The 20,852-nt window shown below is 37.0% G+C and overlaps 1 protein-coding gene across 6 annotated transcripts in view; it reads left to right on the top strand.

The window, feature by feature from the left end:
- The window catches only part of FAM114A1 (family with sequence similarity 114 member A1), a 36,672-nt gene extending 20,568 nt beyond the window's left edge, over nucleotides 1–16,104 (top strand). For 3 of the 6 annotated variants that reach the window (XM_049832763.1, XM_049832773.1, XM_049832811.1), the window contains 7 exons: nucleotides 287–410; nucleotides 5,584–5,669; nucleotides 6,821–6,988; nucleotides 8,234–8,373; nucleotides 10,240–10,312; nucleotides 13,020–13,073; nucleotides 14,647–16,104. In XM_049832763.1, coding sequence (XP_049688720.1) covers nucleotides 287–410; nucleotides 5,584–5,669; nucleotides 6,821–6,988; nucleotides 8,234–8,373; nucleotides 10,240–10,312; nucleotides 13,020–13,073; nucleotides 14,647–14,748 — 747 coding nt within the window. In that variant the 3' untranslated portion in view covers nucleotides 14,749–16,104. Of the gene's footprint in view, nucleotides 1–286; nucleotides 411–5,583; nucleotides 5,670–6,820; nucleotides 6,989–8,233; nucleotides 8,374–10,239; nucleotides 10,313–13,019; nucleotides 13,074–14,646 lie in introns of those variants that run through there. The other 3 variants (XM_049832783.1, XM_049832792.1, XM_049832802.1) reach the window with 3 other exon arrangements.
- Nucleotides 16,105–20,852: the final 4,748 nt, after the last annotated feature.

The raw sequence follows: 20,852 nt of genomic DNA, 5'->3' as shown, positions 1-20,852 counted from the left end.
AAATGCTTATTACAGTTCGCAGTTAAACCATCGATTTATAATTCAAAACTAATGTTCTGAGAGAAGGTAGAGACCTGATGATCTTGTAAGGCTGGTGTAATTTTTGTGATACTCAACAAATTTTTGTTGATGAGAACCAAAAATGTGTCTACGTTGGAAGGTTAGAGACAAGATTTGAGCAAAATGGAAGTTTCCATTTCTTAGCCTATTTTGGTATCAGGCTCTAAAGTAGCATTTAAGAAAGCTCTGTTTTGGTTAGGAATGCTTACTGTCCTTTCTTTTACAGATTCAGTCATATTTAGCAGCACTTGATGGAGAGCAGTTGGAGAGTGTGAAAAAGGATTTAATTGCTATAAAAGAGATTTTTGTTCCAAAGGAATCGGATGACGAAGTGGTGCAGGCACAGAAAGGTAATTAGAAACACAGAGACTTAACCATATGAATAACTGTTACTTCTGTATATACTAATTTAAAAAATTACAATCCAAACTATAATTTCTGATATCCTATACTCTTCATAAGGTAGTCACTAAAATTAATACTCTAAAAGTTCTGGAAGCTGATCAATGCTTAATTTTGAATTTATATTGTAATTGAAGTATGAGATATAGAAAAGACAATGGAAGGAAGTATTATATTACTTTGCTATATCATCAGTGAAAGTAAAACAAAAATAAGAAGGGAAAATAACCTTTTGGATAACTCAGGTTTTCTTACACAATCTGCTTATGAAATTGTGTAATCTGAAAGTTTTGGAGTGTTTAGCAATGCTTTCTGTTTAGCAACTTCATCCTCACTTTGCACCCTCCCTTGCTAGATAGGGAAAAGATCACAGTGTAATGAAGAGACTTAAGAACTCTGAACTTTTTGAAGGAAAGTCACTTTGAAACATAGCGGCAAAGCTGCTTTCTAGGTATTGCTTGGCAAGATGTGGCATGTGGAGTGTGAGATAGAAGTTATAGCAGCAGAAGCATGCCGTAAGTATGACATAGTGCACAGCATTGAAGAGAATGGGACTGGCATGACAGGCCATAGATCAGCTCACAAAAGTTACAGTAAAATGGGTCAGTGCTTTGTTTAGGGGCAAAATAGGTGTCTTAGATCAGGAATTTTGGCGTTCCCCAGAACAGGCTGAGAACAGAAGGATACAAAGTTAGCTTAAAGCCACCATAGTTCATGCCTCCAGGCCTGTGAGGTCCATACCAAACTTCTTCTAGCTCATAGAAACAATCGCCTTGACCTGACTGAAGTCGGGCTTATGCCATTGAACACCATATTGCTGTGTTTCAGAAATAAAGAAACATGAAAAGATATTTCTTCCATGTCATCTTGATCTTCTCAGGGGTGCTTTGCCCATAAAACCTACATTTTGCAAGATGGTGAGGTATGATTTCTCTAGCCTTCAGAAAAGTTAGAAAAACTGTTAACATCCACATGTTCTACTGGAAAAGTCTTTTCTGCTCAGACTGCTCTTTCTAGCAGTGCTTACTCAGTATGCCTGATGCCTCTCACAGGGAGCTTACTCTTCTCAGGGGGGGACAGCGAGTGTTCAGTGTAAAGTCTTAGTATGGTAGAGTTTTGTGCTGTTTTTTTCCCCTTGTTACTCTTTAAAACCCCACATTCCTCTGTGGGATTGTGAGAAATAGAAGTCAAGAAAGTGTATTACCTGCTTAAGAGCGAGGATTCATGAGCTGTCTGTTATTCCTTAATTTCTGTGGGAAATAGTTCCTTGCTTTGAAACTAGCCCCCAGGAAAAGCACAAAGTGGTGTTTTCTCTGGTAGTCAGAAGTTCTCTTTTTTCAGTGAAGCACAGCTGCTGATCATGCTCCTTGAAACATTGGCTGGCTTTTTAAATAGGCTGGGACCAAGACAATGAGCACAATGAGCAAAAAAAACCCCAAAAGACCAAATCAGAGTGTGCTGCAGGTTTTCCCCTGCAAAAGCAAACCAGTCAGCAGTGAAACATATCCTCCTCTCTGACAGCGGAAATAATAACCACACGTGTTCTCTCCACCTTACAGCTGAATGGGTGTTACTTCAGGCTGCAGTTCAAAATGACTCACATCCTTTAGTGCAAGCAGGCTCAAGATTTATTAATACTTGAACTAAAGATCAATTTCATTTATTAGTATTAAGTTGGATAAATTTTAATTCCACTGGAGGACACAAAAAGAATAAAAAGGTTAATCACTTTTCAAAGTAGCTGTTAGGGCTGAGCCTACAGTTCTGTGGTCAGGCTCCTAACCTGGGACATGTGGCCTTTACTTCTTTCTTCAGCCTGTCACCCATAATCCGTAGTACGTGCAACACTGCATTGATAGTGCTCTTAACACTGTATAGTGCTTTGACATGTCCCTTCTAGACAGTATCCTAGTCTGGGTACCTTTCCCAGTCACAAAAATGCGTTATCTTCATTAAAATCTTGTTAGAGTGATTGAAGGCTTCTTACAATCCTCCTGAGTCAGGGAAGACAGACGTTTTCCTGAATTTCTTAATGCATAGAATCTTAAGTGTTTTTATTAAGTGCATTTATGCAACAAATGCATAAAACCTTGTAAAACTTAAAGAATTGCATTAATAGGCCTTTACATGACAATTGTCTGCCATATTTAGATAAAAACAATATCCAGCACCTTTCCATGTAGTGTTCTATGTGATTTGCACATCCTTTTCCCCTCATGGAGTACAGTTCTTTTCAACAGTTTAATGTTTTATTGATACTTTAGTGTGCCAATCTTGACATAATTTAAGTTGGATTCCAGTGACTTGCTATTGACTGTGCTTAGTGTTATGGTCATATTTTCTGGGGGGCATCAATATGTATCCTTCTGGGAGCACACTTGATCTTTTAGGGTCTAGGTTTGAATTGTTTGGGATTTGTTGTGGGTTTTTTTTTTTTTAACTGGAATTGTTTACCTGAAATGACTTGTTGGGACCTTAAGCATCTTTCTGTGGCATAATTAATAATTACGTATAGATAAAAGACAGTAAAATTTAACAACAGGTTTGCTGATCAGGCTTAAATGCAGCTCATGTCTTGCTGTGAAGAGAAGGCTTCCTTCTATTTTGTGTTCTTAGCTCAAGCCAGTTAATACAATTAACCTTCTGATAAGCACATTAATAGGTTTTACACTTATAAAATCAAGTCAGTGAGCCATATGCTCTTCTAATAGTGTATTTTTTGTAAAGAATCACATATTTTTACTTAAGTTAGCTATCTAGCAAGAGGTAGCAGGCTATGTTAAATTCTGTGGAAGAATTTTGAGTTCTAATCCTGCTTGCTAAACAGTTTAAAACTCCACCTAACTTGCCTTCAGTAGGATTTTGATTTGTGCTTCCCAGCTCAATAAAACTTGTGGTTTCTTTCTAAGGAAGCGACCCCCCTACAAAAGAAAGAGATTAACTAATGGTGTTTGAAAATATTAAATCTTATCAAGCCACTGAGCAGTATTTGAAAACAAGTTAATTACCACTTACTGCTAATTTGTTACCACTTTCTCATCATCAAAATCATCTTATTTATATGGTGTCATTTGTCAGCGCTATATATACTCAGCAAAAAATAGACTAACTGGGAGGAAAACCTGTACTTTGCATTCGAGTGTTTGAAAAGAGTGGCCAGCCGTTTGTTTTGTGTAAACTCTCAGGATCCTGTCTTACCCAAGACTCTCAGGATCTCATTCAGACGTGTTAGTGCTGCTTTTAGTTTCTACTGTAAACACTTTCCATCCTACACAAGGAGAAATTACTGCGATGATCTTTAGAGGACTGTTTTGGGAAAGGATTTGGGCTAGGCTTTGTTCTTGGCAACCTTGAAACTGGAATCGTTTTTTTTGTGTCTTTGCTTAACAATCAGATAGGTGCAAAATCCATATGAAAAGAAAGAAAAGGAAAAGATATTTTCTTACACAAGTAGGAGAAAGCCACATGCATACCCTTCTCTAATGTTTCCTCTCACTTTGATTATGCAGTCCTTTCATGTATTTTTCACTGCAGCTTCTTTTCCTTTCAGTTGTTTATGAAATAATGAGAGGAGAATATCTGAAAAAGTAGCTTTACCTACATTTTGAAAGCCATTAACACCAAAAAATTCATATGTGAGGTTAAGGGAGACAGTAACCAAAGTGAGTATTGAATTGAATATGCCAGTTATCAACAATTTTGGTAATTTTGCTTTGATCCAGTGAACTGCTTATCAGTTTTCAGCAGTTCATAAAACATTTTGGCATCATTTTAAAAACAAGTGAATTCAGTGTACCCAAGAGGTGCTGTATTGCAAAACCTGAAAATCCTATTGCCAAAATTTACTGATAAGGGCAGCAATTAAATTAACTCTGTGCATCTCTTTGGCCTGCCAGAATACAATCTTCTTGACTTGTTCCCCTGCTGTTAAGAGCAAAGCTCAGTCTCTTGGTCATTGTGGGTGAAGAGTTCTTTGTGCTAAATACTGATTTATTTTAGAGCACCAAAGATGGGCACTCTCTTTACAAGCAACAGTTAGATGTCCTTTGCTCTAGGAAAGTATAATCCGAGTGTCAGATTCCACCACCTTTGCACATGTTGCAAGGTACTGTAGACTGTAAACAGTTCTATCAAAATCCCCAAAGTCATTGGAGAGTAACGTCCCTCAGCTTTTAAGCCCAGTATTAAAGATTTGCATAAAATAGAAAAACTGGCCCTAGCTAATAAATTAATAAAAAAAGGGGGAATACAGCAAGACAAGAAATTAATTTTTGAAGTAGCTGGACTTTTATCAGGCTCAGTATGGGGACTTTGACATTTTAGTGTCATCAGGCTAAAAAAAATGGATTTTGTATATTCCACCAGGAAGCATTAATGAAGATTCCAAACTCAGTAAGTGCAGATGAACAGAACCAACCAAAATACCAACTTTTAGGAACTTAGAGCATGTTAGAATATGGCAACTGCAAGTAGTCAAAGGAAGATATATATAATAAGAATAAAGTTCGAATACTAGTGATATTTATCTTTGCTCATTAATCTTGTGAAATGGAAGTGCAGATTCTTCAAGGCTCATTACTCCAAAGCAGAACAGAAAACATTCTTCATTTAAGCAAAGCTCAATCTTAAAATAGAGAGAAAACACACCTCTTAGCTGTGGTTTGCAGACAGAGCAAGAGAGAACATTTTCCAGTAATTTTCCTCTAAAACTTATTTGTATCTGGCCCTGCTGCAGTTTTTATTCTTTAGTTTGAAAGAATAGGTTAGTATCTCTTCTTTGGTTATTTTGTGGGTCTTGTGTTTTTGTCAGATAACTAGGGATTGTGCAACTTCTTCTCCTCTTACCTGTTTTTGTGAATCTTAGTGGAATTTAGAATGGGGTGGAAAGAGTACTTGGAAGTGTCTGGCTAGCATATCTGGTTGTACAGGTATCTCTGTTGCTTGTTCTCGTCTTTATTTGAGCGTATACACGCACACACCCACACACCCCTTTCTTGTATCACTGTCACTGTTTTTCAAGTGCTAGAGTTCTTGGGGAAACTATTTGATTGGATGTATTTGACTGTGTAAAATATTATAGTGAAAACCCTAATAAAAAAATTGTCTTGTTTTTTCTTGCAGCAGATATGGGAGAAGAGTTTGTCAGCATGCTTACCGAACTGCTGTTTGAATTGCATGTTGCTGCTACTCCTGACAAACTTAACAAGGTTAGCACCTGTTGGTGAGCTACTCCTTGTTTATTGGACAAAGAGGGAGGGCTTTGTTCTGAAATCTGACACAGAGCAGTACCTAGCTCAGTTCAGACACTTCAGAAAGCAAAGTACAGGAGGGCAGGAGTAAAAGGATAAATACAGAAAAGCTTTCTTAGAAGTGAGATTAGTAAGTCAATACAGTTGCAATGACTAGCTCGCACAATGCACCATGTTAGAAAGCCTTGAACCAGGGATGTCTCAGCAGAACAGAGTTCACGAGCACAGTAGATTTGGTCTTATGTTCTGGGAACAAAGGTCAGGTTCAGAATTATTTTTCTTGCTCATCATATTTATTCTTCTGAGGGATTTCTCCAGACCTTCTTAAATCCAAAAGTTTTGGATTTATCTCATCTAGCTTCAATCATCTAAAAGTTAGATGGCTAGAAGCTAGTCACATCACTAGTCACATTTGTACCGTCGGGCTCCTTTAAAGGTGATTCACCTGCTGATCTTAGGCTCACATGAATGTTTATCTCTAGCTACAAAGATAGACTATGGATAAGTAGCTTAGGCTTAGGTCTTAACATATTTTAATTTGACTTCATGTTAAAAAAGAGACATCATAAGTTTCCTACTAACCATAACAGTAGTCTGAAGTTGTATAAAACTTCAAGGCTTTTCCACTTTTGACCTACTTTCATACCTGGGAAGGCAGCTGAAGATACAGTGATTTTCTATTTATTTTTCCTTTAAGAATTTAGTACATCTCTCTTACCTCTCCCATATTTTTTATTTTATTTTTTTATACCACCTTCTTATCTTTTTTTATTTAGGAAAATTATTTCTGTGTAAATTCTTTTGGAAGGTACTTCATAAAGCTGAAATATTAGTAACTTTGGTATTAATGTCAACTCTATGTGTTGGTTAGGAATATCATACCTGTAGAGGAATTATCCCTGGCTGATCCACCTTTATGCAGTCAGAAATGCTTTTCCCTAGAGTTTCTTAAATACACACTTGACTAAATGCCATGCAGAAGCTTGATATGTTTAAACTTCTGAATGTAAAAGGGAAGTAATTAAATGTATTGTTAATTACTGTTCAGGAACATAATTTGATATTCCCTTTTTGACCTGAACTTTGGGGTTGGGTCCTTTCTTTGACAGGCTAGGAAAAAAGCTCATGAATGGCTGGAAAAAGCCAGTTTTTCCACCCCAGTAGACATAGAAGAGAAGTTAAAAGAAGAACCTGGAGAACCTGGTGAAGAAAAGACTGAAAAAGAAGATAAAATTGACAGTGATAAACCAGAAGTAGATAAAAACAAAACTGTGGAGGTAAGATAGCTTTTCAAGGACAAGTTTCATTAAACAAGTTGTCATACTTTGATAAGATTACTTCTTTATCTTTGTGTGTTGGTTTTATATGTTGTCCTTATTTTTTAAACTCATGGAAGTATTAAGAAGTAGTAGCGTATAATTATTCACTGTAGACCCAATAGGAAACTAACTTACATAAATATTTTTACTGTTAGTCTGTTCCCAGAAGTAAATATCAAAGTAGCAGGTCCTCTGCCTATCACATTGTTTTTATTTTTCTATATCTATATTTTTGTGAGTTGCGTTACACAACATACAGTGAGCTGAGGGATTCTGTGGTGTAATGTCGATAGCACATTGCAAGTCATATCTCAGCATTCCTTGGCATCTCTTTCTCCCAGTGACAATACATGGAAAAAATTCTCAAACTTTACTTAAACTCTTAAACTGTATAAATCACAAACAGACAAAACAGAAATATTGTTTAGGCAACTCCCAAGTGTTCACTCCCTTTATGAAAGATAGCTCTTAAGGCTAAAAGTATTGTGTCTGTTTAGACAACCCTTCTTGTTGATAAGGTTAATTGTGATTGAATGTTTTATGCCAAGTTATAACAATATATCAAGACTTTTTGAATGAATTCTAATAAAGAAATTATCTGTCACGTTTCCTTACAAAAAAGCTCCAAAGAAGGAGACAGAGTTACACGGTATATATTACAGATTTTCATGCGATTGCAGTTTTCCAGCTGGCATCAGCTTGTGAAAGCTGTAATGCCATAGTGCTAGACAGAATTTTTTATCATTGCTGATAAAAGCCACTTTTTTATTGGGAATATTACCCATTTCTACTATGGAGATTCCTCTGAGGGATGACAATACTTTTGGCTCCATATGAAAGTAGTTATGACTTCTTCTAGAGTTAAGGGATCTTTGTATTTGTTAGGACTAGGTTTAAAAGTGCTATGTTAGGAAATCTGAGAGCCTGACCTAGTTCCCATCCAAATAAATGGTAGACTTGTTCTTACTGATTTTTCAGGATAAGTATAAGGTCTGTATTTTATAATCTGTGGATATTTCATTTTCCAGTATTGTTTGTGAGGATGACGTTATGGCTGATATTACCTCACTGTGTATGTGATGGAATTTCCAATTGGGGCGACGAGGGCTCCTATGTTTCAAATTCTTTTGTATGTATATATCTATATGTATATTTATCAGTGTTGTTAGTACTGATTATATTATTCCCTGTTTTTAATTTAAGGAAATCTACATGCTGTCCATTGAAAGTCTGGCTGAGGTAACTGCTCGTTGTATTGAACAGCTTCATAAGGTAGCAGAATTAATTCTACATGGGCAGGAAGTAGAAAAAACAGCTCAAGATCAAGCAAAAGTACTGACAAAGTGAGTATTATGTACTTCATATTTGAACATTTGACATTTGCTTGAAACTCATGAAGCTCTGTTCAGCTTTTGGCACTTGAAGGCACAGTAATTTCATGGATCAACAAACAGCATTGGCTTTAGGGGTCCTGGTGCTATATTTTCTCATGTAATCAAGTTACATAGGCTACCTGTCATTTTTTTTGACACAGCTAACATATGTATGTTTACAAAAACATGACTTATTCACAGGCTGAAAGTTGTTTCTGCTTCAGCAAGTGAATGTACATGCTCATTTGGGTTGCATTTCCTGTTCACTCTGCAAAAGATACTGTGCTAGCACATACAGAATTGGCTTTTGGAGTGCATAATGCAGTCTTACTATTGGCCAATAGAGTTTCATTATCTAGTGTTTACCTGCCAAAAATATACAAAAATCAATCTGTAGTTCTAAACTGTAAGACCACATTTGTCAGCAACTTCATAGTAAACCATGACAAAACATACATAAATTAAGAAGCCAGTTTATCTAGTGGGACTCAAAACTCAGATCTCACGCTCTCTGTAGTAATCAATTCTACTGATTCCAGTGGGTTTTGACATTAAAATGTTGTAAGCACTTGAGTCCTAAGGAAGTAAAGTATTAAAGCAAGTGTTTATCCTTAGGAGTGCTAATACCAATGGCAAAGTCCATAGGAACACTTCAGTCTAAAACAAAGTACTTGAACAAGTATTTTTCAGAATTAGAGCTAAGGTATGGTGCACCTTGCAGGATGAGATTCTATATGATGCACTTGTGAATGTTTAGCAAAACAGTGAAAGATCTAGGAATAGAACTAGATCTCCTTGTTCTCTTGTATTTTAACCACAAGGGTACTTCCTCTGTTAGTACAGAGTAGATGTTTTATTGCTTAGATAGGAAACATCTCACTATCCTCATTAAAGTTTGATTTATTTCTACCGGTATTTCTAGAAGTTGTGTTGCTGCAATCATCAGAAGTTTAGAATTGAAAAAAATTGAAACATTGCCCTACCAAAAAAGACTAGTGTTTGAGCCAAGGTGACATCATTTTGCTGCTGTAGTCAGCAATGGATTTTTCAGTTGTCCCGGTTTCAGCTGAGATAGAGTTAACTGTCTTCCTAGTAGCTGGTACAGTGCTATGTTTTTGAGTTAGGTATGAGAAGAATGTTGGTAACACTGATGTTTTCAGTTGTTGCTAAGTAATGTTTAGTCTAAAGTCAAGGATTTTTCAGCTTCTGATGCCCAGCCAGAAAGAAGGCTGGAGGTGCACAAGAAGTTAGGAGAGGACACAGCCAGGACAGCTGACCCAAACTGGCCAAAGGGGTATTCCATACTGTGTGACGTCACATCTAATATATAAACGGGGGGGAGTGGGGGCGGGGGGATCGCCGCTCAGGGACTAACTGGGTGTTGATCGGCGAGTGGTGAGCAATTGCATTGTGCATTATTTGTATATTTCAATCCTTTTATTATTACTGTTGTCATTTTATTAGTTTTATCATTATCATTATTAGTTTCTTCTTTTCTGTTCTATTAAACTGTTCTTATCTCAAGCCATGAGTTTTACTTCTTTTCCCAATTTTCTCCCCCATCCCACTGTAGGGTGGGGGGTGGGGAAGTGAGTGAGCGGCTGCATGGTGCTTAGTTGCTGGCTGGGGTTAAACCATGACATCAGTGGAGGAATATAAAAACTATACCATGAACAAAATCTACCCCAAAATATTTAAAAAATTACTAGAAGCAAAATTGCCTTAAGAACATTCTTGGCTTCTAAGATGAAGTGTGTGCTTGGGACAGTCATAGGGGTTTTATCCGTTGACAGGACAAGAATGTATTTTTATATTTGTCTCTTTTTTTTAAACCAGTTTAACAAGTGCCATGTGCAATGAAGTTTCATCTTTATCAAAGAAGTTTTCTGATTCTTTAACAGCAGCTGGGGTAAGATAACAGCATTTTCTGTAGCACTTGGGCTTTTTTAAACATAGTTAACTTCTTGAAACAGAAATTATTACCCAAGTCCAGTGGCTTTACATGAGGTACCAGCAAAGAGAGCACTTCTTTCCTCAGATCAACAGCACAGAGCATTTTTACAGGAGATTCCCTGTTGCAGAGCAAGTTTATAAGGCTTGATAGACTGCAATGTGTCCCTTGCCTTCTAAAAATCTCTCTTTCTAGATACCATTTCCTATTTTTCCTGATTACCACATAGCACTTCTTATCTTCTCATGCTGAAAGGGCCCCACATTTGAAGTCCTACAACTTGATGATATTCTCTTCTCCTACTCAGCCTATCACTTTTGAATGTATTTGTGTAAAAGTCATTACCAGATAACACTTCCAGTACCTTAAGATAGTTTCACGAGCTCTCTTCTTAGGCTTTGCTAAATCCCCTGGCCTAGGGTCACTATGTTTTTAAAAGGTTTAAGAGATTAGAAAATCTGTTTGGTTGTCTGTCTTTAAAAAAAATCACTCTGTCTTGTATCTCAAAATATTCCATTTAGGAACATCCATTTATCCATGAACATCTTTGCTAGAAATAGTATCCTGCTTTTCAAGATGTTTCAAAGATGACTGACATCTGAGTATTCTAGCAGGATCCAAAGGCAAAAATTGCGCTGTTGCTGAAATTGTTCTGTAAACGTCAGAGAAGAACAAACTCTGGCTCTCCTGATTACTCCATGAAAACGTGAATGTACATCAAAGGAAATTTTCCCAGTTCTCCCATGAGCTCTTCCAGCACATCTCTGAGCAGTTTTTTCAGAGTTATTTGTAGAGAACATGATTTATGGGGTTGCTTTTATTCTGAATAATTTACATTCCTTCCCATTACTCTGGGAGAAACTGCTTATTTTGCATTTTGGGATAGTAGTTTAGCATATCTTTGTGTGCCACTTGCAATAAATACGTGCACAGACATATAAAAATAAATTGCACATGAAATATTAAGCTGGCCCAGATCAGAAAATTGGAAACTAAAGCTTTCATAAGCATTGCACTAGGTTTTTTTCTTATCAACTCTGTACTCAGTTTTTAGGACCAGATTGCTTTTGTGGACATTTGTGTGGACACATAAGGAATTGAGCAGAAAGACACTTCCCATTGCCAAAATACTCTCTAGAAGAGAATTTTAGTAGGGCAGCCTGGTGATCTTTATGTGGTGTCCCATCCATGTAAGCTTTTGGAGGAAGATGTGGACCTTCTGCTCACCATAATCAGTAGGAAATTAAGGAGTGCCTGTCACACAGGACTGTAGAAAATCTACATCTCCCTGCATGTCCCAGTGGTTCAACTTCCTCCTTAACCTGCCAACAGTACCCAGGTTCACAAACACATTCCACTATCCTGCAAAGTCCATTAACTCCTGGGAAACTGAGAAATGGCTTAGAACAGAAAATACTGTTTTTTTCAAACATAGTGCCATCCCTATAGTTCTATCTATATAATTCAGACATTAGTTGTAATGCTGGCTGTACACATAGTCTGTAATGTTGGTGACGTTTCTGAGTGGGCAGTAGTGCAGAAGTAAGAAATAACAGCTTTGCTTGCTATGCAAGATTTCTTTCAAACTTAAACTTACTGATTCATACAATCAATAGTATTTAATTGATACTGCTCTCTATCTGTTTCAGTTTATTGACAATCAACTAAACAGTGCACTTCGTAATGGATTTTCTAGTAACTGACAGTAAAATTGCTCTTCTTTTCTCTAACCATCTTCCCTTTGTTCTGCCATCTTTCTCCAAACTAAAATTAAGGTGTTTCATGTTTCTTTAAATCTGTAATATGAAGGCTACAAGGTTGTAAGTGGAAATCCTTCAGTTAAATTAATCAGTATTGTGTTTCCTTTGTTCTAATGGAGTCCACTGTTCAATATTGAAAGCAAGCAACTCTTGCTGGAGGTTACTGTCATTCAAAAAAAACACAATGCAAAGAACAGTGGGAATAAAAAAAGGAAAGAACTTTTGCCATTTTAGAAAGCAGAGAAGCTGTTGAATCTTGGTTTTCTAGCCTCTAGTAGTGTCACTACTCATTGTACCCATCTTTATTCCTATCTGGTGGTTGACAAAAATGCTATGCGTGCTGAGCAATGTTTACTGGCCAGCCTACGTTGTCCAGCTCAACATATGCTGCCTCCAGTTTGGGGATCCAAGTTTCACCTGTTTTTTCTTCTGTAAGGGAGCTAATCTGGGCCTTTCATTTCCTCCTAACCACAGACATTTGTGAAACTTCTAAGAACTTAATTTTCCTTCTGACCTGTATTTTTCCTTCTTGCTTCCTTGAAAATGAGCAAGGCGTTAAGAAATTTGGGGGACACTGACTGACAGATGGACAGAAAATGTCATCACATAAATCTCACATCCATAGGAAACCAGGCAATTTGAAACTCTGGTATATGAATTTATGAAAAGTAAAACCCAGGGCCTGTCTTAGCTCATTGTACTCAGTGACAGAAATACTTAGGGTCTACTGAAGTGTGTATGAAATGTAGACACAGTTATCAGGAATACTGTGATAAACAGTCTGAATAAGAATCAAGGTGAAGCAAGATGTTTATAGAATTCATAAAAACACTTTTCAGATATCAGTATATTTTTGTTAAATGTATTTCTTGTCCTGGCATTTCATTCAATTTTCTGGTTTACAGAGCAGTATGAAGGCAGAGGTTCTTAACCCCATCATCAACCGTGTGCTATTAGAGGTAAGCTTTCACTTTTTTCACATTAGGAAATGTTCTAGTAAAATGATTTTGAAATGAAACAATTGCATTTATGTCTGAAGAAAGAACTATATAAAAAGTAATGACAGTATCATTCTGGCTGTTCAGTGCCAGCTCATAAACCTCTCATTTCTGTGTTCAGCCTCTCCCACAAATACTACAGTAGTAATATTACATTTCCTGAGGATTCTTAAGAACTGTATGACTGGAGTAAGACTGGCCAGCTCTTAAATTATGCTTCTGTATTGGTCAGAGCACAGCAGACAGTTTGCAATGTGCTGTTTAGCCCTTTTGTAACCTATTCACAAGTTGCCCGGGATAAGTCTATTATTACTGTTCCATTACCCAAATACTGCAAAGTATTTCTGATTCACAGATAGTTTCAGACTATTCTTTTCTTTAAAATTGAGTTGCAGGTATGCTACAGTGCTTCCTATCCATGGGCATTTAGATTTCTACAAAGATTCACAGTTTAGCAGCAGGCTTGGTCAGCACATGGATAACCATGTGTCAGACATCACCAAAATGTTTCTGAGTGATTTATTAGACACCATGATCTATGAGTGACCTCTTCTTTTAAACACCATGAGCTATTCTTCATCAGAAAGGCACAGTGAGTAAAAGGTGCCTCATTTTTACCAAGAAGAGGTCAAGAGGGAGTAATATGCTCATAAAGTACTAAAATGTGTACTATCTGCAACATGAATTCTTGTAACTCTGCTAATTAGATCACACTTCTCTTTAAACATAAATAAACATATAGTAGTGACTACAAATTGTCATTCTGTATCTAATAGCTGTGTTCCCTTAAAAATGAGGAAAAGATTGTTTTACAATAAGCAATTTTGCACTGAATTAACCATATCTTTAACAATAATAATGGAAAGTTGAATAGAGCTGTATTAAAGGTTACTATACGGTTCCTTTTGTTATAGGGTAAATTTGCTGTTATAGCTGACATATCTTTCTGTGCTCCAGATATTGCAAAATCTGGGAATGTCCAGAATTATGGAGTACAAGGTTTTGTACCTCTTAAATCCTGTATTTGTATACAAATATGTATTAATACAGCCTAGGTTCCTGGAGAATTAAAAGCTGCTATACCGTTCAGTATTAGAAATTCCAAAAATAGTACTACATGTTAAAACCATTGTAATAATTCAAATTGCTAATTTCAGTGACGCTTCTTCCACCTACAGCAAATTCAAAATTAGTTCTGTAGATGGAAAGACTAGCTGGTTTGTATTTAAAAAGTCAAATCTACTTCTGAACACCATGGCATTTTATTCTACTCACATTACAAACAAAACTGTCCAAGAGTTCAAACTGAGGGGAAATCAGATTTTTTTATAGTGACTCAGGCTATCCTTGTTAGCCTGAAACTGTTGTAATTCATCATTTTTGTTATCTACAGATTGTGAAATCTTGTGTGAATATATATGCTAATATAACATGATGCAGATGTAAAAAAAGTAAAGTGTATTTAAAAAGTAAAATGTAATTCCTGAAATACATGACAGCTATACTGATGAACCGTGTTTTCTCTCCCCATTAGGGTTGCAACAGTACTACTTATATTCAGGATGCTTTCCAGCTATTGCTTCCAGTTCTACAAATTTCACATATCCAGACCAGTTGTTTGAAAGCACAAGACTGACAGTTTCCCAGCAGTTGTCACCACTGGGCTTAACAGAAACCACAGACCTAATGTCTTTAATGTACGCAGATAGAAGACATGGTATGAGAGATGTCTGGCCACTTAGAGTCCTTTGAAGACACTAAATGCGGTTTTGCACATACAATATTGAACAATATTTTAAAACTCTTTCAGACTTTTAGACTTTAGCAGTAGTTAGCAAAGTGACTAATTTCTTTTCCATTAGAGCATATCCTTTGCATTAATTTAAACTGAAGTTTATTGATATTAGCATTGAGTTAAATACGGATTCTAAATGTTACCCTTTCAGTTGTAGACGAAGTATGAAGCAAATTAGAATGTAATTTTTTTAAAAACATTTCAGCCCAAATGACCATTTCTATTGTTTGCCTCCTAACTGTCAGTTAAAAATGTATATTTCAAAAGTTGGTTTCAATATTTAATTTTAGCCAACATGAACAAATTATCAGTGTTGTGCTTGTTAAATATTATTTAGAGTAGCAAATAACATCATAATAATATGTACCACTTACATAACACTTTGTGTTGAAAGAGTTGTACAGTAGTAGGTGTTAACATAACTAAATGAAAATTATGGAGTTTATGCATTATGAATTATACTGAAAAGAAATTTTCTGAGCCAGTTAAGAGTACGGGTAAAGCTCTGTATTTGCTGACCCATAGTTTTATATTCATTTATGTCTATTTCTTAATTCCAACAGCTGAACAACATTGCAGGCCAAATTAATCTTTTTAATACGCAAGGAATAGAAAATTTCCCTTTTGTTTGGCAATTGAAACACCTCCAAAATAATCTCCTCAGATGAGTTACCCAGGTTATCTCTTTGGGGTTTCATTTGGGCTTTAAACATTATGAGCCTTTTTATCAAATGGAGTTACTGATACTGACAATACAGAAATACAGTTTTGGGGCATAGAAAAGAAGTTGTGGAAAGAAGTTATGAGAGAATTGCTTTGGGTGGGGAGGTCACATATCAGAGCAATCACCTTTTCTTTGAGGCAGTAGCTAGACAGACCATAACTGAGCAGCAGAATGACGTTTCATAATAACACTAGCAACCATGATAATTTGTCCATATCCTTAGCTTAAAATCCTGAGCTGTGAACCTCAGGATTTGTTTAGGCTAGTTTACCTTGTAGACAGGAAGAACCTTCCAATATTTTATGTAGCCTGTTCTCCTGGGTTTTCATTGTTAATTACATTTCTTTCAGCTATTTTGTATTTTTTCCTCTTGATACTCATGAATTGTATTGAACTGCTTTTTAATTGTAGTTGTCATCTGACTGTGTAATCATAGAAGCATAGTTCATACATCATAAAAATAATGAAATAGAGCATGAGGAAATACTATCCTGTTTTTTAGAAAAGAGAAACCACGTATCTGCTTTGTACATGGTAACTTTTTCGAGTCCAAATAAGAGAGGACAGAAAGGTGTGTTTGTGTCTTTCTTACACTATTGTGGTCCCTGTTCTGCTGTCACACACGTTGTGATTTCTCCATCTTTAGATTTGACATACCTTTCTGGGTAAGTAGAAGGGGTACAGTCTTCAAGTCCACTTGCACAGAATGTAAAAAACAAAACTTACAGCAATGTGAACAAAAATAAGAAAGCCGCTTGGCAGCTGAAAAGGCAAACAAAGCTTGACATTCATTGCTATTTACGCCCTATTGCACAGCTAACATTACCTCAACATGGGAGAAAGCAGGACACAGGAAAATGCAAGCGGTAAGCAGGCTCACCAGCCCAAAGGTAGGATACAGCTCCCACTAACCGTTACATCCACGACACTTCTGCCTGGCATTGCTTTATTTCTGAAAGCGTCATTTCAAAAGTGCATTACAAAATAATGTTCGGTTGATGCAAAACATTCCATCTCTGGCTTCTACACTTTGAGGGGAGTAAGCGGACTCTTCTCTACTAGTCCTATCTGGCTGCTGGAAGAGACACACGCTTGTACTTACTTGACCAGGTGTCATTCTTGTATACGCACTTTGACCCAGCAGAACAGCTCCTCAGTGCGGATGACTGAGGACCATGTACTTGCTCCATATACTTGATCGTGAGCAGTTTCCAGTTTTAAAGATCTGGACACCAGTGAAAGCATTCAGTAGCTTGTAAAAAAGCCTATTTGTTTAAAGGATTTTTTTCTGTTGTTCTATGCTGGCAAGCAGAATATAATACCTGGTTAAAAGCTTGTTTATTTTTCAAAGAAAGACTGTCAAGAAAAGTCTAGCGTTTTCACCTATCAATCATTACATCCTGGATTTTTTCTTACTTTAATTCGGTCATTATTTTTTATCAAGAAACCTTTCTGTCCACAATGGAGTACAGCTCTGCGTCAGGTATCTGTAAAATGCCAAATCCGTGTTAATGCCAAATGAGTCATAGAACACAGCAATAGCTGTTTCATATTGTTCCTGTGCCGAGTTAATGTTTTCAGACATAAATGAATTTAGTTACTTTTTCATACGGATCTTTTTTTTCTTCTGAAATGCAGTGCAGAATATGCAGTGTTAAACCTGTCAGAAAAATGTGTTGACTGATAGTGGTGCCTTTTAGCAGAGGCTGAACAATATAGTATTAGAAGCCTCAGGCAATAATGTTTGAAATCATTGAGGGGTGTTCTTAAGACAAAGATAGCTTGTCTGAGATATTCCTTACTGGAGGTTTCACTGTCTTGCTTAAATTATGCAGGTATTGAATAAAGTACCTTACCCTGAAGTAAAAGAAGCTATAAAAAATAATGTGGCGACTTGAAATATTTACATCCATATAATGTGGGAAGGTAAGTAGGGCAGAATATGAGCATAGGAATACTCCATCTGATCTCAGATGCAATCATCTTGTCCTAGGAAAACTGAATGTTATATCTTTAAATCAATTTCAGGTAAATAATATTTCAGTAGAAAAGTACTATGTGGATGTAACCAGAATATTTTGGTCACGCTGGTTTGTATTTTTCCATCAGTCAAATAAATCATTTGAGATATTGAACTGCGACAGTATACTGAAAAAGAATGTTTTGAAGAATAATCTGTTGGGAGGATGTACTCAGTGAAGCCTTTCACTTTCTGATTTTGCGAATTACCTTTGGAATGATGAGTGTGATTTTACTGAGAGTCTGACAAAAACAGATGTTGCCTTAAACTTTTAAGGAAGAGTGTTCTTTGTTTCATCACCACCTTTTTCCAGGTCACTACACTGAGTGTGCCTTGGCACACCTTTTTATGCAGAGGCAAAGGAAGCAGGCTTTTGCACTCACTAAGTTAAAAAATTTATCAAGATGAAACCAAAAACAAAGTCTGCATACCTACAACCTTGCCAATGATCCATTATTACAGGTCATCACTGAAGGATGAGCTAGAAGTAAATTAGACAAGTCATTTCTGTATTTGTATAGTAAAGGTATTTGCTGCTTTTTTTTTTTTTTTTTTTTAGGCAAAGAAAACAAAGCAAGCTGTAAGTTGTTTGCTGCTTTTTAAGGTATAGTCTATTAGTGTGTAAACATCTTTTCCCCATGATCTGCTCGTAGACACCAGCATCCATTGCTTGAGACAGCTAAACAAAAGAACTGTCTCTTCCACTTTTTCATGTTGCTTAGATCATCCACTGAAGCCATTAATGTCTTCCTCCAAAATGTGCCTCAATCATGTAATACAAAATCACAGTCATTACAAGTTGAGATGATTTTTAATGATGTTTCCAGTGTCACCCACCAGTTAGGATTCATAACAACTTTAATGAGTCTGAAATGCCACAGTATTTTGAGCAACAAATATGGATTTTCACTTTTTTTCTGATTCACAGAAGTGTTTTTATCACAGAAGCAGTCACCCAGCTCATAGGATTATCTTTGAGACTTTCCAGTTCTATTTCAGATGACAGCCCTGTCCTTTCTGTTAGTCTCAAAAGAATGTAAAGAGTAGAAAAGGACTTTCCTGAGTTCTTTTTAAAACCATCTTAGAGCACGGCTTAACATGACACCATCAGTCAGTCTGACCTACTTTGAAATTCCTATGGTCTGACTGGAAAGCCCTCTGGACTTCAAACACTTTTTCTGTCTCGGGTGAACCTTTGTTGCTGAAGCTGCTTTTAGTGTGCGACCTGTACATTTTCCGTGCTCTGACTCCTGTTTCAGCATTCATAATATTGACGGTGTGCAGTTTTAGAATTAAAAAGAACTGAAAATAAAATGTCAAAAATTGAGCTGTATTAAAAAGATGGGAGAGGGAAAAAGATTTTTAAAGAAAAAAGGGGCATGCTCCCTGGAAATAGGAACAATTTTCAAGGTTGTATTAGAGAAAAGGCACTCTCAAAGAATTTTTTAGCATTTTTCAGAGTAAACAAGAGATGACATCTGATTAGTTCCAGTGGAACTGGAATAATGGCACTTCTGAAGTAAAACGAAAATCTGCATGAACTTTTAGGAAGCAAGTCAAAGATAAGAACATTCAAAGAGGAATAGCTCCAAGGAAAGATGACAGCTAATTTGATCACTCTGGATCTGCAGAGCTCATTCTCCCTTTACGGCCTGCACCCCAAATGTCCCTGAGCACACATCTGCTAAGAACTCATTAGTCTCCCCACTTTGATCTCCTTTCCACAGCTTCCCTTTACAGTCTTTTGAGGAGTTGCTCTAACAGACTGGGAGCAGAGCACTAGCTATTCATTCTGCCTTTCAAACATTTTACCCAAGGAGTGAAAGAATATTTCTTGTACAACCCTACAACAATGTGCAAAAGGAGTCTAAAAAAACTGCAGCAAGGACTAATCATAATTCTTAGTGAGCTGAATTTGCTGCTGCTGTAGAGGGAGGCGTGAAGACAATAAACAAATGCATGCTATTTCTCTTCTGCACTACAGGGTTGAGGCTGGAAGGCATTCAACAAAAGGTGCCAATTCTGGAGTCAGACAGTGTCACCTAAATGAAAGCCAGAACACTGGGTAATTCAAACAATTTTTAAACACCTTCAGGAGCCTCTCAACCCATTTACTAGACTTGGAAAAATGCAGTCCTACTCTTCCTGCCCTCTTGCTTACCTCAGACACTGCATCAGCAGCTTATACGATGCTGGTGTTTAAGGTGCCTTTCCTCCAGTTCCCTCACCAGTTCTGCTCTGTGTCTGTTTTGCACATTTGCATTCCGTATGCCATCAGTTCTGCCTTCCCCACCAGTTTTATTCACCCCACTCTCCTCCACCTTCATGTCTCCTTCCCCCCGCTGGTTTCCGAGGTTCTTCCCTCCTGCCCATCATCTTGTGCTTGAGAGGCTGCGCCAGGAAACTTTTTCTCCTAGTGTTCAGTTTTGAAAAAGCCAGAGGTGAAGACAAGGGGTTAAGAAGACATGTGAAGAGAGAAACCCAGAGGATCTCAGGAAATAATGGGAAGACACTAATCTGGTTGCTTTTTAGTCCCCTCCTTCCTCCTCCAGTGTAAGGAGGTTGGACTAGAGACTGCCTGCGGTCCCTTTCAACCTCAATTACCTCAGGAACACATTTTTTTCTTCCCATTCTTACCAATGTCTCCCCATTCTCCCACTATTTCCTATAGTTGGGAATCATACATGCAAGACAAGGTAAGCTCTAATCAACAGAGATTAAAAGCTTGTAAGAGCCTTTTGGGTTTACTTGTTTTTGGTGTTTTTAAAGGTAACTTGGAAGACGGAATCTTCCAGGGTGGTAAAACCAGACACTTGGAGAGCTGTGGGATAACTGTGGGTAATAAAAGAGTAAGTCACAGTTTAGCCATCCAAGGAGAAGAAAAGAGGGAGGTTATAGGCAGCAAGAATAATAGAATTAAATTATGGGAGAAAGGAAAATAAATTGGGGTCACAAGGAGCAGGGCTGTCCCTATCCACAAGATCTCTGGATTACTGAAGGGGAAGAGTGATAGATGGTGCCATCATTTGAAGCATTTAAACACTGACTAAAATGGCCTTAGCAATTCTGCAGTGATTTGAGATAGATATGTCTTTTCATCTGTAAATTGCTGTTCTATAGTAAGAAGAAGAAAAAAACAACCAGAAACAAATTGTGAGCGGTTTATTTTATAGACTGTATTAAAAAATCCATTTCTGAAAA

Source organism: Accipiter gentilis, chromosome 3 (assembly GCF_929443795.1).
Source record: "Accipiter gentilis chromosome 3, bAccGen1.1, whole genome shotgun sequence".
Taxonomy (NCBI): Eukaryota; Metazoa; Chordata; class Aves; order Accipitriformes; family Accipitridae; genus Astur; species Astur gentilis.
Note: the sequence above shows the minus strand (reverse complement) of the source record. Positions and strands in the feature narration are given on the sequence as shown.